At 38.9% G+C, this 27,992-nt stretch overlaps 1 protein-coding gene across 3 annotated transcripts; it reads right to left on the reverse strand.

Moving 5' to 3' along the window:
- Window positions 1-3,621: 3,621 nt before the first annotated feature.
- LOC102688093 (probable E3 ubiquitin-protein ligase HERC6) lies at window positions 3,622-27,866 on the reverse strand. 3 transcript variants are annotated; one of them, XM_069189000.1, is made up of 23 exons: window positions 27,297-27,865; window positions 26,376-26,523; window positions 26,087-26,163; window positions 24,906-25,133; window positions 23,924-24,015; window positions 22,975-23,102; window positions 22,465-22,622; window positions 20,798-20,871; window positions 19,253-19,353; window positions 17,876-17,935; window positions 17,053-17,158; window positions 16,518-16,707; window positions 14,911-15,065; window positions 14,674-14,790; window positions 13,661-13,759; window positions 12,964-13,137; window positions 12,163-12,306; window positions 10,809-10,975; window positions 9,635-9,701; window positions 9,427-9,497; window positions 7,464-7,647; window positions 5,486-5,588; window positions 3,622-4,372 (listed from the first exon to the last, which is right to left on the reverse strand). In XM_069189000.1, the coding sequence occupies exons 1-23, from the start codon at window positions 27,526-27,528 to the stop codon at window positions 4,161-4,163; spliced, it is 3,087 nt and encodes a 1,028-aa protein (XP_069045101.1). In that variant the 5' UTR covers window positions 27,529-27,865; the 3' UTR covers window positions 3,622-4,160. The 3 variants fall into 3 exon arrangements, 2 of the variants coding, with proteins under 2 accessions (XP_069045101.1, XP_015200081.2); XM_015344595.2 differs by having other exon boundaries at window positions 26,376-26,529; XR_001478203.2 differs by lacking the exons at window positions 3,622-4,372; window positions 5,486-5,588 and adding an exon at window positions 7,874-8,115 and having other exon boundaries at window positions 7,564-7,647; window positions 26,376-26,529; window positions 27,297-27,866.
- Between the last annotated feature and the right edge of the window lie 126 nt (window positions 27,867-27,992).

Genomic DNA, 27,992 nt, shown 5'->3' on the forward strand with positions numbered 1-27,992 from the left:
CTGGTCCTATCCAAGAAATAATTTTTCGGAAACTTTTGGCTTCCTAGACAGCGCGAGCACCCTTTGATAATTCCATCGCAAACCTGAGACAGTTGGATCAAATGTGGGAACAAAACATTATCGAATCTATTAAATTTGGAACTGATTTTCTCAATGGCTCCGATTACTTCTACTCCTACAATCTGGTTCGGGGAACATGTCAAAATCTGATGACTGGAGAGCTTCATAGACCAGTTTGCGAAACTGCTAGATTGAAGCCCTAGCTGGGGTTAGAGTTAGCATTCACATACTATTCGAATCCTCAGAGCCAGGTTTTGGGGCCAAAGACAGCTTTAGAATGAGTGTTGTTCTGGTTCTGGATGGCGCGGGCACCATTCGGTAATTCCATTGCAAACCTGAGATGGTTGAATCAAATGTGGGAACAAAACATTATTGAATCTATTAAATTTAGAACAGTTTTTTTCAATGGCTTCGATTGTTTCTCACTCATACAATTTGGTTTGGGGAAGATGTCAAAATCTGATGACTGGAGGACTTCATAGACAAATTGGGAAATTGCTCAGTTGAAGGCCCAGCTAGGGTTCAAAGTTAAAGGTTTTTTCAAGGTTTATTTATTTATCAATGCACGAACAGTACAGCATATAGTGGTGTTGTCGGCAACGAAATGTTGTCTGCAAGCTTGTTAAGAGGGATAGTAGAGAGTAGAAGGACAGGAATTTATAGGATTAGATTAACAGAAAAAAATAGGATACAATCAATTGCAATTTACAATACAATTTACAGATTGTGCAAAAGTAACAAGGATAGGAGGTATTTAGCGCTCTTCATATGTGTCCTGAGTGCAAGTGACAGGAGGGTTCCAGTGCACCCTGTCAGTTCAAGGAGGTAATTGCTGGCATCTTCTGTAGTTGGCTGTTTAGCGGTCTTACTGCCTGGGGGAAGGAGCTGTTATGAAACCTGGTGGTCCTGGTCTGTTTACTTCGATATCGCTTACCGGATGGTGGTAGAGAGAACGTTGTGGTTAGGGTGACGGGTCCCTGAAGATAGGCCTTCTTGAGGCATCTAACAGAGTACATGCATCTAACAGAGCATCTAATCCTCGATGTTCAGTAGCACGTAGCCGGCAGTGTTTTGTGCTAGTTTCACCACCCTCTTGAGCGCCCTGGGAGTCGCATATGTTCAGAGTCAGGGTAGAGGATGTATTTGTGCCTCCTCTCACCCATTGTGGTCGGCTCGTCAGAAAGTCCAGGATCCAATTGCAGAGAGGGGAGCTTAGTCCTAGGTCCTGGAGCTTGGTGATAAGCTTTGAGGGTACGATGGTGTTGAATGCTGAGCTGTAATCAACAAACGGCATTCTCACATACATTTCTTTGTTGTCTAGATGTGAGAGGGTAGTGTGTAGAGCAGTGGCGATGGCGTCCTCAGTTGATCTTTTTTGTCGGAATGCAAATTGCAGTGGGTCCAAGGTGTCAGGCAGTAAGGAGGTGATGTGAACTTTGATCAGCCGCTTGAAGCATTTCATGATGATGGATATGAGTGCAACAGGGCAGTAGTCATTTAGGCAATTGGGGCATTTAGGGAATTTCAACAAGAGAGGACTGTGCATTGAGTGAGGGAGTGATTAAATATGTCTGTGAAGATGTCTGCTAGTTGATCTGCGCAGCCCTTCAGGACACAACCAGGGATAGCATCGGGTCTAGGAGCCTTGCATGGATTAGTCTTTTTAAAGACTTTGTACACTTCAGCTCTGGAGACACTGTCTGTGTCCTGTCTGTCCTGAGGTTTGCCTGGTTGAAAGAGCGCATCTCTGATGTTAGCACTCAGGGGGGATGTACACAGTGAAAATAATAACATTAAACTCCCTCAGCAGGTGGTGAGGTCGGCATTTAATTGTTAAAAATTCATTAAAAATCTAATGACTAGAAATGGATGTAGCATTTGTGCACCAACCGTTATTAATGTATACGCACAAGCCGCCTCCGATGGTCTTCCCGGTTGAAACATTTATGTCCGCCCGGAAGGTAAACAGTTCGTCCAGCTCAATAGCCGACTCGGGGATGTTTTCATGAACCCACGTTTCCGTAAGAATGAAAATGCAACAGTCCCTCATTTCTCGCTTTGTAGTGCATCTTAGCCTGAGTAAGTCCATTTTATTGTCCAGTGAGCGAACATTGGCCAGGAAAATAGATGGAATCGCTGGTCTGGAGGTGTTAGTCTTTAGCCTAGCTAGCAGAATTTTTAAGTGTTTCCTGTGTGACTGTGGTCAACTGTTCTCTAAATGACTTAAATTTAACAAAACTGCAATAAAAGTGTTCCATCTGTTAATAAGTAAAAAGAGCTAAAAACAAGACACATATGGGCTAATTACTTAAGTAGTATCCAAAGGGAGTAAGATTACACATGGAGAAGCGGTTAGGATAGGCTCCAAGTAGAAGTGGTCACTCCACTGGACAAATGAGAACAGTTATAAGAACAGCCAGGAGGAAAAGAGTTTCAGTCTGTCTAGCTTCCAAGCTTAGAAGGATGTGAAAGCATCATATGGAGTTGTCCATGGTAATGAGTTGAGCTAGCCTATATGCCTGTGGAGACGTGAGAGACATGAGAGATCGAGAGAGAGGATTTGAACAAATGCAGTTCAGGCTATACTGAGGGAACATGGCACATGCTGAATAAGTCAGCACCATAGCAGTATATTTGCCCAGCTCAATGGCATTAAAGTGGATTGTTAAGGAAAAAGATGAGCTAACTGAACCAGGGTTGGTTCCTGGAGGAACAGGGCAGCACCTGGCAAGATAGCAGTGTATCTTCTCCTCACAGCTGAGAGAGACTCTAGATAGCACAGTTGGAGTTAGTACTTAGTACTCTAGACTCTACCATCAGCAGACAGCCATACAATCTGAGAGAAAAAACAACTGGCTAGTGCTATGTCTGAGGAGCATGTGGATAATGAAGACATGTCCCTAGCCAAACAGGATCAGCTGATGTAGTTAAGAATGGAGCGAGTAGATGGTGTTTTGTAAATAGGTGAAAGAGTCAGTCTGTCTAGCTTCACTGAAATGAAAACTTCAGTGAAATGAAAATTTATTGGCTGACAGAGTAAATTGTACTCCAGTGCCTGGTTGTTTGTGACTAACGATTTTTTACATAAAAAGGATCAGCGTAAGGAGTTTGGCATGGAACGGATAAGGAAGATCAGCAGAAATAAGTGCAACCAAGTAAAAGAGCAGAGTTGATAGACTGTGCATACTTCACTGAGAAGGAACCAACAGCAATAGCTAGGAGCTCCAAGGGATTCTGCCTTGCCAGACAACTTAAATCCTGAAATTACACTTACACTGCCAGTGAATCAAGATTGTCTTTAGGGTGGTGACTATACTGGTTTTGCCAGTTAACTATAAAACCTGTTGAACTCCAAGAGCAGCACCGGATATGTTTTCTTTAGCGGTGTGTTTCCTCACTATTTCTCTCCATAAATGATCAGATTAAAGGCAAGACTTTTACAATGAAAGGAATCAGACCTTCTCTCTTGTCATGGTTATAACTTGCACTTTCATGTGAAATACCCAGTGAATCTAGCAATGTTGCCCCTGCAAATTAGTTTTAATATACAACAACAAAAACTTGAATGGAAAAACACTTTTATTAAGATCCCAGCTTCATCTATTGATCATTGTTTGAACATATTTTGCCAGGAAAGTTGTATATATGTTTACAGTATTGGAAGTTAGTAGAACAAAATGCAAGTAACATTGCTGCAAAGATGAAAATCAGTTAAGGGCCCACATAGCAATCCCAGCAAACACAGAAGGCACCCACCAACAAGAGAAAATTATTTACTACAATATCTTACCTATTAAGCTACAAGTATTCTATTAATTTCACATGTCAAAATATTTTTTGTGTATATGAAATGGCAGCTCAGGGTCTACACTGGCTATTAAATACTCTTCAGCAGAAAAGTGGGCTGTCTAACTAAACATAACATTGCTATATGCATCATAAGCAATAGGTTTGTGTTTATTGAAAAGGTGCAAAATGAAATAATTTGGTGAAAATCCCACTTAAGTACATGAGAGAACATCTACAGAAAAAAGCTAGGTTTAAATGTTGAAATGCTTATCATCATGAGAGGACATGGAGATGCTATAGCGAAGGATTAGTTAGACCTTCCAGGATCCCCTGCTATGTGAGAAAGCTTGCAGAAGCCTTTCCCTCAGCCTCTTCTCTGTGGTGTAATCAGGAAGAAGCAGGTGCAGGAAGCACACATTGGCTTCGGGATAGTGGTCTTCCGTAGATGAAGGCAAAGGAACGATTGTCACTTTTACATATTCAATTCCTAACACAGGTATGCGATCGCTGCCTGTCAGAAACACTGCAAAAGAAGAAAAAAAAACTTGTACCCCTAAAAAAACTGCAAAGCTGCTTTTAACTAGGTTCCAAGAAAGCCAGCGTACAGAGCAATTGATGATGCTGACTCTTGCCCTGAATATATATTATTCTGTTAAAATCTAACATACATATATATGCCAAAATGTAACACTGTAAATCCATTATTCAGCTGTCTTCAAAATCTTTCATGGGTAATGTTAAGAAAGACATTCATTGAGATTTTTGTAAGTTTTTAATGGTTTAAAAATGAAAATATTAAAAATGATGGCTAAACGACTAAATGGTTTTATAAGGAATTCAAAGGTAAACAATTACACACGTTAAATTGAAAAAACGTGACAAATCTAAATGAAATGGACAGCAGGTGTCTTGGCTCAAAGATTCACAAAGAAATCCGGAAACATTTAAAAGAGAATGGAAGGGGGGAAATCACAGAAAAGAAATTCCAAACGAATTTGCATTGGGAGCAAAGACCATAGAACCGAAGGGAAAAAGAAATGCTTATACCTAAATTCTATGCAGCACTAAAACTAAACCACATGACACAGAACGTACCAGATTAGCAGCCAATTATGATAAAACTGGAATCATAGAAACATAGCTAACTGAAAATAGTGGGTGTGAACGGAACATTAATGGATGCAGTTTTTTGGAGTTTTGGAGAGATACGAAAAACAGAATATGGGGACGTATATCGTTATATATCAAAACAAGTTCAGGTTCAGGAAGCAAATCAGGAGGAAAGAGTATTGGAATGTACAGTATATGGGTCAGACTTGTTAAAAAACATTCCAAAATACATAGAGTTAGGAGTATGCTATAGATCATTAAATGCAGATATTGATTAGAATGTGTCACTCTATCATGAAATAAGAATATGTGTGCATATAAACATATATATTTTTTATGGCATAAAGACAAAGACAGGGGTTGACTATGGGATTTCCTATAGACAGGGAAAGACCTATAATAATGTCAGCAGAAGAAACTGAAATGGTAGATATGATTAATGTTGGCCAAGATTAATGTCCTTACCAAGTTTGCTAGAGCACCTACAGGAGAAAGTGCTTATGGACAGAAGACATGGCATACTCACTGAGGAAGTCTTTTTTCTGATCCAGGGTCAGATCAAGAAACACTTTCCAGAATATGATAACTGTAGGATGATCAGCATGGTAACTTCCTTTATAAAGTGCATTCTTGTAAGGAAATAATAAATAAAATGTGTATTAGATACAGTAGATTAAATTGCTATTTCTTTGTAGCAGAATATTGTATAGCAAAACAGCCACCAATAAGAAACTTAATCTTTCCAAAGTTTTCACTCCAGTAACAGCAACATACAGTACTGTAGCTCCTATTTGACAGAGCTAAAAATGCTGTGATTCAAATGCTGTTTGCCTGCACCGGTGAGATGAGTATTAACTTGCATGATACACTAACTACACTGGTTATGCAGTTCATAGTTACTTAATGTACAACAAAACATGCATATCAGAAAGGAAGAATGAATCTTTGGCCAAATTTCTGTTTTTTGTCCAGCACACAGGTAGTAATGCAATATAGAATGAACAGATTGTTCCCAGGATTGTACAGGAGCTCTGTTCACATCAAGCATACACGGTGCATAAACTGCCTTCAAGATTATAATGTTGGTTGTGTGCATAATGTGGAACACAACATTTTTTTTTACCTTATATGGTAAGAATGCCTTTTTGGTGGCCTTTTTCAGTAAAAAACACATTTCTCTAGAGGCAGTAATAAAATTCTGTAGCTAAAATAATAATATAAGCAGATTTTGTATGGGCACAAAATATTTTCTCATTTGCAAAAAAAATGTGCTTGTTCCAACAAAAATGATTAAACTTAAGCTTTATACAACTAAACTTAAGCTTTATACAACAATTGATAAATTAATTAAACCAGTGAGGGGCGTGTTCAGTGTGGAGGTGGAAGGCGACGCCTCGCCTTTGGAGTCAGCTACACTCGCTAAACAAGGACGAACTGCAGCTGCGGGGGCTCTTTAAAAGCACACCCCAAGAGGACGAGCAGGGCGTCCCCTGGAAGGGCAGGATCTGTACACCGGCAGCCTCGGAAGAGAGATGAGGCTGTTTTTCTTCTTTTTATTTTCTTTTAGCCTGTCCCGTCCTGTGTCTATATTGGGACAGGCTTACCCTTTTCCACAAGTTTTAAGTTTTGGGGGGACGTTGTGCTCCCTGCCCCCCGACCGGGCCCACCTAAATAGTCCAGTCTGGTCCCCGCTGCCACGCAGGTGCTTTTTCCAGGCTGGACCCTGTTAGATAGGGTAAGTCCAGCCTGGGTGTCGCTCTGCGCGATGGCGCAGTGCCGCTTCACATTACGGCACATTTGTTATTTTTCCTTTTTGTTTTTGTGATGCCCTGACGAGCTCCTGCATTACCACGGCCCATTCCACACGTGCAAAGAGCTCATCAGGGCCATCTCTAACGAGATCAGGCCGGGCTGATCAACCTTCTTGCACACTAAACCATTCATCAGGGCTCTGACATTGAGTCGACTAACAAGAGTGTTTGCTTGTTCTTTGTTTCAGGTTTTCCAGGAGTTACTTTACAGTTTTTCCCACAGCCTTCCGGTTCCTCTTTGCGATGTTACCACTTGCTAACTTTCTATCACCCACTCCTGTCTCCCTCCCAGATCTGACTGCTTCCCCTGTGCATCTCAGCTGCCTGCCGTTCTCCTTCTGCTTCCCCTGCGCATCTCAGCTGCCTGCCGTTCTCCTTCTGCTTCCCCTACGCATCTCAGCTGCCTGCCATTCTCTTTCTGCTTCTCCTGCGCATCTCAGCTGCCTGCCATTCTCTTTCTGCTTCTCCTGCGCATCTCAGCTGCCTGCCGTTCTCCTTCTGCTTCCCATTACTGCATTGTTATCACCCAATTACATAATAAACTCTGTAATCTTTACCACTCTGAGGACAATTACTGCACCGTGCCCTTTTTCTTTCCACCCACAGGCCCGGTATAACAGTTTTATGAAACAGAAAATTCATAATATATAGTCTTATTCAATATAGTATTGGAGACACATTGGTGATGCTCACCCGTTTGAATTTATTCCAGTCATAGTCTGTAGTCCCAGTCATGGCTTCCATTAGCTCCTGTGGCTGGAAGAAGCTGAGCAACTCCGCATCACAGACTTTGCAAAACCCTCTTCTGAATTCATCAAAAAGACCGTTCACAGCCTTGTTGAACACATAGTCCACATAGGCACTGACAAATTCTTTCCTGTGAAAACAGGAAAAAAAAACTATCAAACACTGGGTAATGGCCACCCCTTCCGAGTACAGAACGAGACATGACCCAGTGGCTAACGTCCTCACTCTCTCTAATGAAACGTTTAACTAGTTTCCTCTCTTGCACCTCCTCTCCTCCAAGAGTGACGCTATTACACAATCCCTTGTCTGGGCAACTAGGACATGAGGCGTTAAACACTTTATTTTCTTATGCTCACCTAAATTGAGCTTGTCTACTCTTCTTTAAGCCCTTGGCTTGTGGACTCTCTGGCTCAGTGTCTCGTTCTTGGGACACATCTCCCTCAGGGTCATCTTGACTCTTTCACTGATTCTTGTATAACGCTCACATGTTCTCTCTCTCATGGTCCCCTCATGACCTTCCCTGAGGTCTTCTCCCTCAAGGTTCTGTCACAAGGACTCTCGGACCAGTATTTAGGTACTGGCTCTCACTAACTCGTCTCTATAGGGGAGCAATAGAAGAAGACCCCCAGCTTAGTCATTCCCATTTAACTGAACCTGCTCTACCACCTTCTTCAACCTTACCAGCAGGCCGGCAATGCCAACAACCAGACTGCTACTTGACAAGAATCTTCCCTGTATAAAGATGAGTCTTGCTCTGTCTAGGAGCCTCCAGGTTCTCATAACTTTATATATGTGAAGTAGAATAATACATTTGTTTATTTAGCCCTGTTTTTTATTGTGGTGAAACTGCAAGTATCAATTAATATTCATATTGCTATAATTTATAGACTGCTTGTCCTCATAAAATTCCCCATAACCTTGAAAGGGGTTCCTTGACCTTTAGGATGCTTTTAATTTATTTGGCTGATGCTTCTATCTAAAGAGACTTGTAGAGGTTCCATTATTTATTTTTTTGCATACAGATTTCTCATCTCCAGTTTATACAATTGGGTTGGCAGGAGTATACTGGATGAAGTAAAGCTGCTGAAGCATACAGCAGCAGATTTTCCACCTTCCTGCTGCTGATTACAATTCCCATCATTTTCATCCATCCTTTTCTAAGCGATCCTGTTGTAAACAATCTGACATTCCCAGTTTCAGAGCCAAACAGGATGAAAACAGACACACCAGGGTCAAACAGGTATTCCCAGATAATAGAGAATTTTAGTGCAACTAAAACCTCAAGTGTCCCAGAACGTCAGGGAGATTTTTTTTAACACCCACCAAAACACAAAAGAACTTCTGTCAGGTGATTCACACAAACAAGAAGAACAGTACGAAAGTCATGACACATATGATGAAATTTACCTCGTAAATAATTCAGTGTTAGAGAATGGGAGTGTCTCTTTTTAGTTTATTTCTTTTAAAATAAAAAACAAAATGAATTTGAACTTAAGATGAATAATGTGTATTTAATACAAATCTATCTTCAATTAAATCTAAGACACACACCACAGCCTGAGAAATAACTACTTTATAAAACTGACAATATTTAACTGTTTGAAGAGCAATGTGATGAATTGGCAGGCTGGAAGTTGTTTATGTAAGGGGTCCCTACATGAGGTGCTCCTGGTTTCTAAACAGAAAATGGAATAATAAAAAATCCATTACAGACATAGGCACCCAGACTATACTAAGAATGTATGAATGGTGAATTGTGCCAGCTTGCAAGGTGCAAGTAGAGTTAAAAGTAGAAAGAACAAAGAAAAAAATGTTTTGGTTGTGACGCCTTCTTCAGGTGTTCAGCTCAGACCTGTTGCACATACTATGGAGATTGTAACCTCAGTAAAAGTCTTGATTTTGAACATACCTGTTGGATTTATTCACCGGTTTGCTCTTTCCATCAGGAATCAGGTCCACTTCTTTGTTATCCCAGCACACCTAACACATATTTTAAAAATGCAGTCAGAGAAGAAATCTGAAGCTGGCAACTGTCTTTTCATCAGCCACTGTTCAGAATTACAGTATATGCATTAAATGAGCAGATGTTTTAGATAAAGGTATGATTCAGTACATACAGAAAAGCTCAACGCCAGTCTTTCTTCAATATCATCGCCACTGTAGTCCAACAGATCTTGTAAACTCCTGCAAGTACAGTAAACACACAAAGTAATGGTGTTATCTGACCTTGAATTTGGCAGTAAGGTATACAGTGTAACACTTTTGTATTGTTTAATAATTATTATTAAACGTGTTAAATGTGCTAGATCCCATTTTTTCCAAATATTTTAATTGTTTTCTGGGGATATGATCCTACTTAAATTATTAAAAATAATTATTTCTATGTTGTATATGTGACTATTGTGCACCACATACATTACTATTCTGCTGAAAATAAATGCACATATCGGGACAACTAGTGTAAATAAACATGTAGCAGCATATACATATCAGTTGCTATACTGTAATACTGAAATGTGTATTATACCAGCACTGGGACAGTTCATGAGGGAGTGATGAAGCAAAACACACAGAAGCTCAAATGTTAACTGAAAGGCAACTTGCCTTATTCTAAAATCTAGCGTTTTTAAGCAAAAAAGCTTAAAAGGACCTCACATGACAAAAGATAAACGCCAAAAGCGCAGATCACTAGGTCTGCAGTCAAGATAAAGAACCTCGGAGGGGGAAGGATCTAAACAAATACTTTGTACCATGTTAAACTTGTATATTTCATAACGCTTTTGATCATCGAAAATGGGATTCATTCCAGAATCTCATTTTGTACACCTTCAGTCCCAGTTAATATAGTCCAGCCGACTTTGATCTATGAACTGCTTCCAGCCAGGGAAAACTGTTAAATGGTCCAATAAAACTAACAGTTTCCAACATTACTGCAATAATTTCCAAGATTTCAGATGGAGTCACAACCCAAGAACAGATCTTGAGGGGTAGAATGAGGGGTAAATTGGGGGTGGGCACTGTTGTAATAAAACTATGAATAATGTTTTAAAGGAAACTGAGATCAAACTAGAAGACATGGCATCATCACAATTTCTTTCATCATGAAAATCAGATCTGTTTATATTTTAATTAAACTAATCATTATTATTTAACAGATATCTGAGACCACGTGGTGGAAATAAGACGTTACTGACTTGCCACAAGTCTGGTGTATCCTAAGCCTGTTCCTCTTGTGATACTTAATAGAGTACTTCAGATTATTCTCTTTCACTGTTTCCTAGTTTCACTCACTCTCCCACCCTGGGCTCCAGCTCCTTCAGGTCCTCCAGAGTTGGCTTCACATCAACCAGCTTCTTGAACAAAGCCAGAGGGAATGGGAGGTGCACAGTGTTGTAGTTGTACACAGCAAGTCCACAGAGAATCCCGAACAGATAGTATTTCTTCTTCTCCACTGATGCCTAAAATACCAGTAAATAACCTTTATCCCAGAAACATTGTCCAAGTCTGAAATGTATATTCTTAAATGCATGAGCACTCTTAAAAATATGATTTTTTATTAACTTTCATTTCATACCCTGCAAATTTGGAATCACCAATAGCTAAAGAGCTTGACTTGCAACTGTCACCCCTTTCTCCAGTAGTGAGTGACCAAGCACAGAAAATGTTCTCCTCTCACAAACTTTCTGTCTCAATCTGGAACGCTGAGAGATCCATAGTGCCTTACAGGAGATTCAACACCAATTGGAGGAGTGATGTCACAAAGGCAAACCTTGTCATGGTTGGCTAATAATATCTCAGGCTCAAACTGGTACTGCCCAGACTGTAGGCTTTGAACTGCATGCCAGCAAACACTCTGGGTTCCCTGGGAATCCTAGTCTGCAGATATTTTATAACATCTATTTTAGAATGCAATATTGAAGAAGTCAAAACAAGAATATGCATCAAGCAAAGTGTCAGGAAACAGGCAACTCACACTACAACAATACTTAAATACAGTATTGTTGACCACATTCATTCATGACCTCAAATCCTAGTGGAGAAAATGAGGAGTTTGCATTTCGAGTATGTGAAAAAATATTTGTGAATAAAACTGATTTAATTTGCCTTATGTTATGCTGACTGGCTAAGTAGTTTCAATTAGTGTCCTGTGGTTCATGTATTACTATTGATTCTCATTGGGGTAATTCTGTAAGTGCTTTTGAGAACTTTGAACTCTTGAATGAGATCCCATCATAGTGTGCATGTATATAAAAGAAAATATATAATACAACAAGTACTTTATAAATATAGGATTCATTGTGCTTCACTTGTATATGCTACAGAAAATGATTGACGGGTCAGACACTGTTGGGTCACTATTACAGGAGAAACTGTAAAATGTCATGCTCAGCAGGACAGATGTGTGTGTGTGTCCTAGTTGTTTTTTGGTGTTAATCCTGTTTTCCTGCCTAATTAAATGGGTTGAGCCTCTCTCAAAACAAACTAACATAATATAGATAAGGTTCTTTTTTCATCTGTTTGAATGCAGATCATTTATATAATTTAAGTGTGGTCCCTGGATTGAAAGGCAGATAAGGAATTGCTAGTTCATATAGCATGGAACAATACATCAGAGCTCCTTGATAATCTTGAGCTTGTGCCTCACCTTGGTAGGAAACCAAATTACTGTCGATGACTCATTGTACCAAAACATGCCAGATTCAGGTTCAATGATTTCACTGATGACTCGGCAGAAGAATTCTCTTTGTATTCCTCTTTGATCCTGGCACTGCTTTTCTTGGAACTCCACCTTTAACGACATAATTTACTTACACTGGCGGAAAGAAAACTTGGATTTTCTTTTTGGAAGACTTTTACAGTGTGTGTGATTATACAGTATGTGTACGCTGGCAATTTCAGTTTATGAAAGGAAAGTAGGTAACATTTTAGAGGCTTCAAATAAGACTCGGGTTATGTAATAATTTTTAACTGGTCATAACATCATTAATAACACATTCAAATATTGTTTATCTATTATTATTAATAGATATTACAGTTTTACCACAAACTATCTAACTCGTATCATAGCAGGTGCTTAATCACATTAATAATAAAGCTCCTACATTTCTTTTAAACAAAACACACTCTTCTTATCACACAACTACAAACTCACTGACAGACAGAGTTATACAGTATTAAAAGGGAAAAGCAAGTTATGTTTGGTAGTATGACCCATCATTGTACACATCTGTTGGGGTGGTCTGTCTTTTTGAAACAAAACAAGCAACTTGGCTTATAATGTATTATTATAATCAAAACTCATATTTTGGGTTTTAGAAAAAATAAGGCTTAAACAGTCAATTAGCCTTTTGTTACTCAGCTTTCAAAGACATACATAAACATCAAACACCACAGAATCTTTACCAACACACAAACAGCTTCAGAAGGAAAGCGTAGATCATCTCACCATTAGCTGCTCCCTGAAGGTCGCATCCTCTGCCATGTGGAGTTTTCTAAAGGCATCAGCGGTCAGCTGTGTGCGTCTCACCTGGAGCCTGAACACAGGCAAAGGAGGAAGCAATGGAGCCCTCTGTATTACTTCTATAACGACTGCTGTATTGGAGTAGTCGATATTCCCAAGCTACAAGGTAATAAAATGTACAAAGGCAATATTTATTACAGTAGAACACATACAAAAAGATATAAGCTTTAACTCAAAAGTGTGTACTCTTGCTGAAGAAGCCTTTCCCCACTAAATTAAACTACATTTTCACACAGTCATCAGCCGCTGTAAGGATGTTGAATTGGTTGTGTCCGTTCATATCCACTTAATCAAATCACACCTCTGTTTAGTACTGGATCATGCTGAACATGACTTTACAGTTCATTACACTGTATTACATTAATGAGGGAATTCAATAATGAAAAAATTAAAGATATGGTTGCAATTAAACCTTTTAATAAATATGGGCTACCTGTACTTTGTTTGCTCTGGGCCACTCGTTCCTCTGGCCCTTTTTCATCTTTGGCAGGACCAGTTTTACTGAGGACTATACAAGTCTAACACGGTTCCAAACACTGAGGTGAAACGGGACATTATAGTTTTTCAGATTCAACTTTCATTGTGACGAGGACATACAGAACAACTTCAACTGGAGTCTTACACTTTTCAGGCGGGTATCAACATGCAGCATCTGAACCTTAGCGAGTAAAGTCAGTGCGAAGGGGAACCGGCAAAATATAACAGGACAGATGTCATCCATCTACAAAAACAATAATGGAAGGGTATTGTTAAACATGCTATGAAATGCTATGGTGCAACTCCTGGAAATGCACTGTAACAAAATTATAACATTATCAGATCAAGCTGGAAAGAAAGAAAGAAAGAAATCTAAAACACACTTTTCCAATGAGAACAGGAGAGATAGGAAATGCAAATGTACCAAAGATTGTTTTAACAGGAAAAATAACGTTTAGCAAAAATATACTGTGGGTTGTTAAAAACACAGACAATGCGTGTTGGAGACATTGGCATCTGATTTTTTCATGCCCCTTACTATAATGTCCAGCATTCTAGCAGTGAATTCAGTATCATAAAGATCCAATATTTAGAAAAGCCCCAGAGGTTAAGTTTAAACTGTGGATATTGATTCCAGCACTTTTAATGTAGATATACACTAGAGGTAGCTAGATCGCCCTTTAGAATGAATGAACTCTGTAGCTTTTTTTGAGACATGCCTAAGAATAAAAAATTAATCCTGTTTTGAAAAGGAAATCAGTAAAAGTGAACTTTAAAGAGAAGACATCCTACGAGCAGTGTGAAACAAAATGTTGTATATTTAAACTAAAGCAAAACTATGAACTATAAACCCAGAACTGACTCCATAGCTTCCTGACGAACAAGAAAAGTACAAAGATTGACCCACAGCCTGTCCAAGCATGGAATCAACATCACGCTCACTTGTATCGTCCTTGCCAATGACTAAGATTCACGTAAAGACTTGGTCAACTTTTTATAAAGCTACAGAAATGTCAGTATAAACAGAGGGATCAATTATTCAAGTTAATGTGAGGTTCATGGCCAATTAGTATAAAGGCAAAGAAGGAGTAATCACATAGTGGATTAACAGCAGCAGAGTAATAAACATCTCTACTGCTACATACAAGAAAAGCTTACATCCAGTTTTGCATAGAACCGCCAGTTCACCATGTCAACCACAACTGGGACAAATGGCACCACTTCATCAATATAAAAAGCGCTCACTGGCAGACGGAATTTGGCCCCTTTATTTGCCTGCAAAATACAGTTTGATAGGCATGTTACTTGTGCAGTAAAAAAGTGTCTTTAGTAATTATTTTCAAAATATTTACACTAGAATTGTAAAAAAAGAAACTTTCTAGAGTCTTTACGCACTTTGAACAGCTGTTTCATGTTGTGGAGCACCTTCTTCAACAGTTGGTGATCCTCATGTGTGCGCATGGCTGACTTTAACATACAGGAAAGAGCGTATTTGAACATTTGGAGGATCTTGTTCAAGTGAGTTGCCTGCAGTGTCGACCACCAGTTTCCTGTGTGCAAGACATTTGTTAAAGTGTGAACTCCAAAACTCTGAAATGTTTGTGTATTAAATACTAGTTCAAGAGGAGGATATAGACAGAAACAAGAAAGGAAATGCTATTTCCTGTATTCATTGGATAAAAACCTCAAGTCAGCAGCTAAAACATTGAGAGTTATAAAGAAGTGTATTTTTCTGACGATTCTAATTGAAACATCTTAATCGAATCACATATAACAATAGTTGAACACTAGAAAGTATCATCTACCTTTCTATTATCAGTAAATATCCATATCAATTACTTTATCAATAGATTTAAAAAAAACTACCTTGTTTTTACCAAAGTACAGTTAAGGTTGATTTTTAATGTTGCTCTTTATAGTCTTAAAACTATTCCAGTTTTAAAATTGAGGTTTACAGCATTTTATTATCTATTACTTTAATTTCTCAGAATATTGATTATATTTGCATTAAAAAGTATGTATTTAAAGATCTCCATTGTCTTCTGCATAAAATAATGCAGTGCATTACAATATCAAGACTAGCTACTGCTTCTTAAATATCCTAAAAAGATATTTTATATACAAATGCCATACTTAGTTGTTTATTATTTTATATACAAATGCCATACTTAGTTGTTTATTATTTAAGAATTGGGGAATTCATGAAGTCAGTACATCCCACTAACACAGATAATACAACAATACAGTCATTTCATTTTAGCACACTGCACTGTCTGATCATTTTCTGGGTACATTTACCATAACTACAGTCTAGTCCTAGATACCATACACTACTGCCTGGTTTCATGTATGACAGTGAATCTGATAGGACATCAGCACCACAGCAGGGTGAGCTGTGCTCTTGCCGACTGTATTTATACAGTACTACAGCTTGATCTCCACTAGAGTCCAGAGGAGCAGGACAGCTGTCAGCCTTCACAGTGAGAGAGACTGTAAAAGTTAGAATGACCCAGAACCAGGATGTCAATATCAAGTGACAGACATTGACCTCAAGGATTCTCTGTTCCATTTTCATTTTCTTTGATTCCGAATTGTTCATACGCCGACACCCTGCACTCATGGTGATAATATAAAAGTGTGTGCAAAAGCCCTTCTTTGTTCATAGTGCACTCTGTCAAAGCACACTGCTCATTAATAAATGTGTTATTTCTGTAGTTCTAACCATGTAACTGTTCTCTAAATCCTATTCCTACCGTGCACTAAATAAAAGCCATTTTGGAGATTTAATATTCCTGATTTATTCAGCTTTGGATGTGTGTTTTTAAGCAAATACATGACATTTGCATCTACCAGTATTACAAGTCCATACCTTATGCTAGAAGTTAGTATAACTAGCGAACACACATTTTAAAAGACACATGATTCAAAGAATGACAGATCGCAAAAATTTTTACTAGCAAGTAAAGGCTTTCACAATTCTTCAAATAAAAAAGAAGTCTTACTCAGGATCTTTATCGACGTGTCATTCAGATTAGCCATGGCACTTGACAGGGGGAGAATCAAGTCACGGATGTGCTTTTCCTCATGAAACACCGAGACCTCTGGTAGAATCAAAAAGATCTCCAATGCCTCCACATTAGGAGAAGGAGACTGGAGGCTTGGAATAAGTTTATCCATGAAGGATGTGGTAATCTATACAATAGATAATCCAAAGTAGAACCAGGAGTTATAATATTATATATTCTGAACCCATTCTACTCAGCAAAAACACAATAAATGAACCAATATTTGCTATTGATGGCAAAAGAGAGCTATACATCAGTCCCTGTACCAATCTTTAACAAGGTTTTGATATCTGTATCTCAAAATAAACATTTTAAAGACTTAAACATATGATCATTTAGACTCGAGCATCAGTGAAAAGAACCTCAACCTTATTTGTCAGGTATCTGGAGTTCACTCACTTCTATAGCTTTAGGAGACCCAAGAATACAGGCAAGCAGAAGAGTAGATAGCAGCATTCATGGTTTACATCACCTGATTAATTATCCAATGTTTTTTCTGAAGCTGTCGAAATGTTCCTCTAGCAGATTCAATATCAACACCAAAGAAATGCATTCTATTTTCTGAGGGCGAATCATCCCTGAGAGAAGAACATGTGGAGTGGTTGGAAACTAGTTTATTCATGCAGATGGTTTTTGAACACAAGGTATCTTTCGACAATACAACACATTAGACAACAGACAAATCAAAGTAAACAGCACTACTTCTATTTGCCTCATTATTATATTGTTACATAAACATTGGATATTCTTTCCATTTTGCATTAAATAGAACAAGCCTGTTGTAGTGCCATAAAACAGCATTCATGCCCTTCCAATGACGTCCCATTTTGTGAAATTACAAATTATATATACACATTGTTTTATATGAACATTTTAATCAATAGTTCAAACCTAAAGTCAACACTTATGTGTGACAGAAGTTAAATGTTGGCAAAAACTACAAAGAAATGTGGACTTCCAATTATTCACCCTCTTTGCTATGGCAAACCTACAGTAAATAAGTTCAGATGCACACAATTACTTTGACAAGTCTCACAATTAGTTGAGTGGCTTCTGAGTGCAATACTGGTTACCATGATTTCAAATAAATACACATCACCATAAGGTCCTCTGTCAGGTAGTGAATTTCTGTACTGAAAGTGAATTTACAGATCTTTACCTCTAAAGCATTCCTACAAATCAACATAAAAACATATGTAACAAGTAAGATAAAAAGCAGTACAAACAGACATGAAAGGCAAATGTAAAATTGCCATACAAGATTTCAAAAGTTAAAAAATATCACAACAGCTTACCATTTCTTTAAAAAACTTGCAATCAGACAGGAAGCAGATGAACATATTTCTGCAATCTCACTGTGAATGAACACAATAGTTTACACCATTTAATTTTTAAAACAGTGAGCCAAATTGTTTTGGTTTCAGAGATATTACGAAATCTTGTACCGAAACTGTGAACTAATTTAAAAAAAATTAAGGTGACACCCCAGAAATCCTACAGAAATATTATTACTAACAGTCAATATTTTTACTGGGATTCTGCCTCAGTTTCTCTGGAATACTGGTCACAGTCAACAGATGATCAGGTGCTAACTGCAGTACATGGGGAAAAAAGTATAGAATACAGGATGGTCAAAACTGGGAGTTTTTTGTCTTTTGTTTCGACATTTATTTTAAAAAGGAACATGTGTCACAAACCTTGGTGAAGGCTCTGTTTTAGGGAAATTTAAAAAGAAGTGAGAAGTGATAACTGTGTAGAATTGCTACTTGACAAGTACAGAATGACATATGTTATAAGGACAGGTTTATGGATAGATGATTCCCTCTCATCCATTCATTTTCTCACAAGGAAGCCTTCAACCCACACGACCTGTTCCCAGCTGTTAAACATGGTGGCAGATCTGTTTGGTCTGGGCAGCCATCTCACTGGGCCCGATTACTACTCTGCGTGGTGGAGTTACGGCCAAGGAATACAAAGTCATTTGAGGCGACCAGCTGCTCCCTACGATGCAAACTGTTTCAAGATGTTCCCACATTCCAAGATAACACCCACATACACAGCTATATGGATTCAAGGGTGATTTAATGTCCACCACAATGAAGTCAAACACCTTGCATGGCCTCCCCAATCTCCAGATCAAACATCACTTAACCTTGATGGGAAGCTCTGGACTCAAAGAACTGGAGAATTTCCTTCTTGAATGGTCCAATATCCTACTGGAAACAGTTCAAAACTTGTATTCCAACAAGGGCAGCCCAACTCTTTATTAGTTAATAAATACTCATATACTGCTTTGTGTTTGCATTATTTTATCCAGCCCTTGTATATGACAGTGTGTATGCATTCAATGGCAGACTGTCAATGAGCTCAAAACCTGGACTTCTGGGCAGTGGAAAAAAAGTATAGTAATATCAGCTGATGAGTCATCTTTTACTCTTTTTTGTGAGGTCATAGGATGAAGATTTATCTTCTTTAGAGTGTTTATGTAATAAAAAAGGAAATGAGAAATAGTGGAGTTTTGTGCTGGACATGAGGAAGATTTGGTGTCTCCAGGAACAGTGAAGGTTTTATTAGGACATATCAGATTATGAGATTATTGTATTGGTGTGCAATGCCACTCAGAGGAAAGGATGTTATAGGATGATGACTATGAAAAGGTATTAAAATAATACCTTTTAGCTTCCTTCCATTGTTTGCTTCCAAATTCCACTGTCAGCCATTTTTTAATTCGCTCTTGATCAATTTTCAGGAGTTCTCCTTTTGTCACTGGACACTAATGAAACAATTCATATCTTATCAAACAAAAACAATTATATCCCAGGTGCATGTTGGGATATCCAACAGCTTAAGCAGCAGTTACAAAATGTGAAATTAACACAAAAAGAAAGAGAGAGAAATACGTTAGAAACCAGAAGCCAATCAGAGCTATCTGCCCATTTAGCCCATCGGGTTAGTAATTAATTGATCCCACAATCTCATACGCCGTATAATCATTTCAGCATGCCTTAGGGTGAGGAAGTCGAATTATCTAAAGTACCAATATAATTAGCGTTAGTATAGAGAGAGGATTATTACAGGTCCAAGAGGCACTTAAAAGGAATAAATATTCAAGGTCTGATGGAATTCTACCAATCATACTGAAAACAAGAGATGTTATTATAAGCTGTTAGGAAACCTCTTCCAACAGTCACTCAAGACAGTGGCAATATTCACTGACTGGAAAATGACTAATGTAGTGCCCATTCATAAAAAGGATGACATATTGGAACGGGGAATTATAGGCCAACAAGAGCAGAGGACAGATACCATACATGTTAAAAGGGCAGTTATAGTTTAACTAATTGCTTAGACTTTTCTCAAAACACGATAGACTCTTATGGAACAAACAGAACACATGATACGGTACAGTGCCCTTACAAAGTATTGGGACAGTGACAACTAACCAGGGATTTTCACTATGAACTCTAATAATAATTTCCCGTAACAAACATGACCAATATTTACAAACGTATTTTATTTTGAATAAATGTCAGTTCAGTTCTACCTTCTAGGGTCAGTGTGTGTTGGGGCACTTTATTCTAAAGGAGTAAAAGATTGGGAAAACTGACTGACAGGTGTCTCTAAATCAGGTATCCATCGTTGGATAATTACGCTGTTATACAGTAGCTGTGAACGTGCCGTCGACCTGTCATACTTCGACGTCAGTGTTTGCAGTCCATAATAGAAAGCCAAAATGAAAACCAAAAATGTTTTAACAAAAGCAAATCATTTTGAACCTGGAACAAAACAAATACTGAATTTACACTTTACTTACTGACAATTTTTACAGTGACTGACCCAACCCTTAATGTCACTTGAAATCATGGCTTTGAATACAAAGTCTGTTTGATTTACTTTTACTTATCAAATTTATGCTTGGAATCACCCAGAAATAATACATATATTTTATTGTAGTTATCAGCTATATTAATCTCTTTGTCACAAATATAATTCGCTTGATGTAAAAGCAAAAATAACTATTTTAATTTTGCTGTTCAAATACTTTCTGAGGACACTGTATTTATAAGTTTACAGAGGGCTTTTTATTAAGATCCTCATCCAAGATCAATCCTTAAAGTTATTCAAGGTAACGCATGTGTTGGATAGAGAATGCCTGAATGGATAGAAAACAGAAAACAGAGAAGGGTGAATTTTCAGGTAGTGTTTGGGTAGTTTACCTTAGAAGGTTGAATCTGAATAAAATTTGTATTTTTCCCTGTGAATACTGCTATTTCTTTTGGATTCAAATGACCTGAAACAGGATAATAGAATAAAGTTCAAGTTCCTGTTTATTGTAATTATACTCATACACAGGTATATGGTATAACAAATGCTATTTAGCTAGCTCTCAGACAGTAAGTAGTGCAAACAACAATACAACTGTGCAAGAATAGAAAGAGAGAGACAACGGGCAATGTGCAAATCAGCAACAGTTGTGCAAATTCATATGTCAACAGAATGAAATATAAAATTATGGAGAGTAAACGTCTTGACATGTGAGGTAGAGGTAGATTTCAATGTGCGATTGAGTTTTGATAAAGAAAGAAGGCACCATAAGGGTTCAGATCATAGGTGAGAGAGGTTGGGAATTTAATAGTTTGCTCTGGTACCGGTTTCCAGATGGTAGAGGGTCAAACAGCCTGTAGCTGGGGTATGTAAGGTCTTTGATGATGCTTAGAGCTTTCCTCAAGCACCGTCTGTCATAAATGTCCAGGATGGATGGGAGAGCAACCCCAGTGATGGACTGGGCAGTTTTCACCACCTGCTGTAGGGCTTTGCGGTCAGCAATACTGCAGTTGCCATACCACACTTGATGCAACCTGTCAGTATGCTTTCTGTAGAGCATCTGTAAACGTTAGTGAGGATCTGGGGAGATATCTTAGCCTTCTTCAACCGTCGTAGGAAGTAAAACATGTTTTACCTATACAATTCCAACAAGGCTTTGAATTGCTTTGAGTAACAACCAATACGTCAATGTCTTTTCATCTTAAATGCTAGATGGGACAGTAAGATGGGAGACTTGTGCTGTAGCTGAAGGAGGGCATGAAGGCAGTATAATTGGACCACTGAACGCACCTGAAGGAGGCAGTGGAAGGATGAGAGGGAGGGATCCTTATGTAGGAAAAGGCAGTGTGAGGCGGCAAGGCTGCAGGAATAAGCAGGCATGCAGGCTGGCAAACACAGAGAGCCGGCAGGAGGAGAAGCAACTGCGCAGCCATGCAGCCACACGCCGATTGCAGATGTGCAGGTGTGCAGCTGAGGGGAACAAGCAACATCACAGAGGGAAAAATCCAAAACGGGAAGTCGACACAGGCAAGGAGAGAGCAAGACAGTCCGGGTCATACACGGAGAGTCACTGACACAACACAGGGAGATCCAGAGAACCTGGCTAGGTAAAAAAGACGGTGGTTGAAGAGGGGGAAAAATATGATAAAGCACAGGAGACACAAACAAAGCCAAAAGGGGGAATCCAGGAGTCACAGAAGAAGGTCAACCGGGAGAAACACCAGGAGAATCAAGCCAAGCTCGAGAGGCACAGAACCAGGTCACAGAAACAAAACCAAGCAGAGCAATGTCTGCAAAGTGGGAATAAGTACCCTCTCCGTAATGAGGCAAGTGCTGCTTGATTACAAGCTGCTGGCATTGACAGCCCGCCTGATCCTGTTGTCACGGGAACGGGCAGACTGCAGGACTGATTTGCCGATGGCCCACAGGCCGTAGTGTTACCGCAGCTGGAAACGGCATCCACCCAAGTGCGATTGTCACAGGGAGAGTTCCACACTCTTTGGGAAAACCAGTGAATTGAAACCATGTCATCAATTTTCTGTTCATTCTCTGGGCATACCTTCTTGTGCAGAACCTGTCAGCTTAGAGCTCCAGGGCTGCTGTACTGGGGTGGGCTGCAGGTGACTGGCTGTGCTGTTGTTTCCTAACTGTCCCTTACTTCCGCTGCCAAAGGCCAGGAGGAGCCCGGGGGATGACAGATAAACAAGAGTGTGATGGCTAGAAAACAAATATTGACAGCGTAAAGTGAAAGCAAAAGAACATAATACATTTTTTCTCTATAAAGACAGATGTACATACTGTAAACAGCTCCTAGCATAGTTGGTGTAATCATGCTGGTTTCAGAGCTGCAGATATTGAAACACATGAGGGAAGTATGCATGCTGAAAAGAGCCAAGGTGATCCTTTAAGTCCACTGACAAAGGTCTGCTCAACTAAGATTATCCAAAGCTAACTGTAGTTACATGTTCTAAATCACAACATTACAAAATGCATATCACATCGACATTTTTTAAATACCTTGCTTTGTTAAGACCCAAGGAAATTATCTCCTATTTTTTAAAAAGCTGACCTGCCACATGCTACTTGAGATGCCTGCTCAGTGATCTGCTCCACCCTCCTTGGTTTGAACTCATTGGTTGTAGAGTTGTGCCCCAACTGGCCATGACGTCCATCTCCAAAGGTATAAACACCACCATCCTGGAACAGGAGGTGGGAAAACTGTTAAATACAGTATGTAACCATACCCCTAATGGTTAGGTAAACAACACCTTATTACATAACTGGATGGGACGCCTTTATTCCAGTGTTAAAAATCTAATTGGATCATATTATACATAATACTTTTGTTAGTACAGCATTCTTAACAGATAGTGAAAAAGCATATAAAGTATTTTATTTCCGAAGCAGTTATCATAATACTACCACATAAATAACAGGATTAAATCATAAACTCTTGGATTTTTGTATTTCTAGCTTAACCATAGTCAAAATAGTTCTCTCCTATCTAGTGAGCAACTCTCTTCTGCTACAGAGCTATCTAGCTGGCCAGCTCTAGGCTCACATAACTCCACCTTTTCTATAACCAGATCTTCAGTAGGTTCAGAGGACACTGGTGAGTTTCTCAAGTCCAATACCCTTTCTCCTTACATTCTGTGCACTCTGCCTTAAAACTGCTATTTTCTGCTCCAATCGTTGAGACAAATTATCACTGTCGTTCCCCAGCTCTTGACAAAAATGCTTCATTTCAGTTATTAGTTTTTTGCAGTTTGATTTTCCAGCCTTTTACTATGAAGCTGTATAAAGCTACTCAAACTCACGGAGGTCTGTCATTCTTTTTTATATAAAACAGTCGCAAAAATGAACACTACCTTTTTAAATTAAACCAGAGAATGCCACTCCTAATACAAATTGTTACAAATACAAATATTGAATTCACTCTTTTCAAACCAATTTAAAAATAATTCAGCTTTGTTTGATACAGGTGTGCTATAGAGAAAAAAGTGAAAGTCTCCTCCTACCTTAGAAAGCACGGCAGTGTGGGCATCACCACAGGATATATAGGACACCCCAATTAGTTTGAGGGCAACCGCAGGGCATGGAGAAAACCTGCCTACCAAATGAAAAATACAAGCTTCCAATGTAAACGTCTCAGTCAGCAATATTTTAGTGTTCTAGTAATTGCGGATGTAATCAATAAAATATTTTGACATGCAGATTTCCTTTATCGGACACAATGCAAACCAAGGCACTCAAAAGAAGGAAAGGGCATGACAATAAAAGCAGAGCTCATTAAAATTCCACTACCACCTGACCTTGAAATGTTTGGTTCACACACCTCCAGTCTGTTTTTACAGTGGGTTTTTCAGATGGTGATGTCAGCTCCAGCTATGGAATAGTAATCCCAGAATCCAAAGCATCCTGACGTGAAGCTTCAGACTGTCTGCACACTGCTCCGATCGACATAGTTACACTGTATACATACAAGTGCATCGCACTACGCAGAATTGTGTGTAATGATATCCTTTCATTTTTCCCCTATTTACATTGATTTATTTTATATATCTACATTTATAAGACTGGATTTTTTTTTTAAAAGAATGTACTTTTCCATTTGAAAAAAGAGCAGAAGAGTATGCTCATAACATTTTCTCACTTACATTTCATACCTACAATTCTATTTCACCTGTAATATTGGACATAATTTTACTAAAATAAATTACACCTCAGAAGTTCTGCATGTTGCTTGAATTCATGGGTTTCTTTTCACCCCATTCAAGATAAATGTAACAGCTGCTGCCAAGCAATGTGTAAAATGTGAAAAATGGCATGAAAGGAAATGCATATTTCTTTATGGACTGATATTTTACTGAAAGGAAGTTAAAGTTTAACTATAATGTAAAAACATCAATGTTAAATACCACCACAACAACAATAGCACCTTCATATAAGCAGCATTTTTTTTAAGAAAGCAGACAGATGTCCATTTTCCTGTTTCAGTACCTTTTTCATCAACTCTGTTGATCCCCAGCTGTCCAGCATTGTTGGCCCCCCAGCAGTACACAGCCCCCGAGAGGGAGAGAGCGAAGCTGTGAGCCCCCCCTGCAGCGATCTGGGACACTGGCACTCCTGACAGTGAGAGGACCTGAGTGGGAACGGGCTGCGAGGGAGTCCCCTTTCCAAGACCCAGCTGGCCAAGGGAGTTCTGCCCCCAGGAGAAAACTGCCCCACCTACAGGCAAAAAAAACACTTTCACTGCAGCATACTCTGAGGACATAACGCAGACGCAAAAGGAAATGCGAGAGTAAGATAATGTTACAAATGAAGAGAGGCCTAGTGGATTCAGATCAGAAAGATATTGAATATTAGAGTGAAATATCACTCATGCTCTATTTCAGTTATGTCCTAAAACATGACAATACAGTTAACAAATGTCAAACTTTCATTGGAAAGCTAGCCCAAACCATAGTTCAGGTATATCCTCGGCACTTGTGGAATCTGTGTCTGAAAACGTCCTCTAATTATTTTCTACTTCTGAAAATCTTATTCGATCAGACAAAAAATTAGCCTACAATTTTCCCAGTCAGAAGCCAATTAACCCACCAGTGTGTCTTTTGACTGTGGGAGGACCCGTGTAAACACAGGGAGAACATTCATACTCCATACAGATAGCACCTCAGGAATCGCACCCCTAACCACTAAACCACTGTGCTGCTCTGTTTAAATGTATCTATTGCAATAATGTTTCTACTTTAGGAAAGATTACAATCATCTGAAAAATGTTCCTTAAATGTTCTTCTGAAAAAAAACTTGGAATAGGGTTAGAATTAGCATTAAAAACTGATATAATTTACCATTGTGATTGCACCTTTAAATACCCTAATTAAGAGCTTAGCCATATCCTCAGCCTTGTGAAATTGCATCTAAAATCTTCCCTTCAAATGATAAATAGACTTCTCTGGAAAATGGTTTTATATTTTATTTTCCTATTTATTTATATTGGAAAATGTTTATATTTAGTTATGATCTGTCTTTTTGTAGAAAGTCTTATTTATCAGTACTTATTCACAAAATAACTTATTCCTGTAATTTACAGATATTCATTACATATTCTTACTCTTTTTAAAGACACTATGATTTTGAGTTAGGAGAACACAGTCAAGTGCATAAAGAAGGCAACTTACCTCTTGAAAGAGCCAAAGTATGATGGTTTCCACAAGCAACTTGAAAGATTTGAATTTGCCCCAAACTTTGAATTATTCTGTTGATTAAAACAAAAGTATGATTTACACTTGTCATGTACAGTTAAGTGCCATTAGACAGTTTAGTTTTTTTTATTTTAATAATCCTGGAACAAAAACAAGAGCAAGAACTATAACATTTACTGTTTCAATAAAACTGTACAGGTATTTTCGAAATACACTTCCATTTATATATACTTTTGCTAACTTGATAACAGGTACACCTGCTTACCTGGGCTTCAGAACCCCACTCTTAAAAGCGCCAGTTCCCAGCTGTCCCTCGCTCCCTCTGCCCCAGGAGTACACCTGTCCCGACTGGCAGAGCGCCAGGCTGTGCTCCTGACCGCAGGCCACCGACACCACTCCTGTCGGACCCTGGACTGGGGCTCATAAAGACAATATGGACTGGTAATTATTGAAGAAGTTCAAGTAGGTAGCTGCGTCAGCATGCACAGGTTTCAGAGGAACAGGTAAAGGTTTATGCCGTGCTGGAAGGAAGAGAGACAACATTTCGGCTGTAAAGCCTCCTCCGGGTGTCAGAAAAGCAAAAAAGTAATGAAGTATGAATGAACGAGTATTTCCTATTACCCGTGGGTCTATTTATCACATTCCACCTAGTTTTGAGGATGTACAAATTGTTGTTGTGCTATAAATGTGACTTTAACTGGTCCAGGGTTATTTCTTATGAGGCAGGGTTTAGGGTACTTTTATTTAGAAAGGTGCTGCCAGTCATTGCCAGAAGCGACGGAGTGAAAAACGAAACTTAACAAAATTACAGAGTAAGAAACGAAACTAAGAGAGATGATTTTACTCTTCAAAGGGCTGTACCCCAGTCTGGTTTACTGAATCGCTTTGTGTTGATTTACAAATAAAATGAAAAACCCAAGCGATTAACACGTGAAAAGCCTTTAATTTAATTAACTTTTTTGTCTCAGTTATGCTTATAATAGTGTCGCGATTTGTTTTTGCCCTGAAAAAACAATCTTAAGGGAAACCAGAGACATTAAATATTGAGATTTCCTTACCTATTTTTGTACTCGCATACAGTATGTAAAATAGTGCTGAAGTTGTACTCGCCCTATTGATTGGTTTGAAAGTTTCATTAACTTGTTGACTACGAACCATTAAGATACTCTGTGAAATTTCGTCTTACCAGGTGTTTTCGTGCCTAAGCTGCTTTGTCTGCCCAGTTGTCCCCTATGATTACTTCCACACGATAAAACGTTGCCTTCTTCATTGAGAAATAATGTGTGCTGTTCTCCACACGCAACCAGGGAAACATGTCGGAGTAGCGGGTGAACTTCTGCGGGCTGCAGAACCAGACTGTCATTCTCTTGTAGGTCCAGACCAAGCTGCCCACTCGTCCCTTCTCCCCAGCAGTACATGTTCGTTTGGTTGGCGCTGCGCAGTGAACTGTCTGTACTAAATTATTCCAAAAAGATCGTTTTCTGAAATAAACAAATCATTCAGCTCAAAACTATTTTTGTTTAGAAACACCTCTGCCTAATAATGCCATTGCAAGCCTGTTTCTCACAAACTCCTTTCTGAACTTGAGCTGTTCCTTTCTCTCAGTCCCAGTTGATCTCCTATCCCTGCTTGACACAGCACCAGCTACAAGCTGTGCTCCCGACCCAGCTCACAAATCACTTCTCTTACACCCACTATTGGCGCTGGATTTTTGTAACACTCCCTTTTTTGTTCTTGTGAGCACATCACTCCTGAAGAACACCCGCATAAAAAAGCACGCGAGATGTACAATAAAAGACTAAAGGCTGTGACATGCGATTTTGTGAACTTCTAATGTTTCCTGTAAGCTTAAACGGAATGTATTGCAATACATGGCATGTTG

Source organism: Lepisosteus oculatus, chromosome 1, assembly GCF_040954835.1.
Source record: "Lepisosteus oculatus isolate fLepOcu1 chromosome 1, fLepOcu1.hap2, whole genome shotgun sequence".
NCBI classification, from domain to species: domain Eukaryota; kingdom Metazoa; phylum Chordata; class Actinopteri; order Semionotiformes; family Lepisosteidae; genus Lepisosteus; species Lepisosteus oculatus.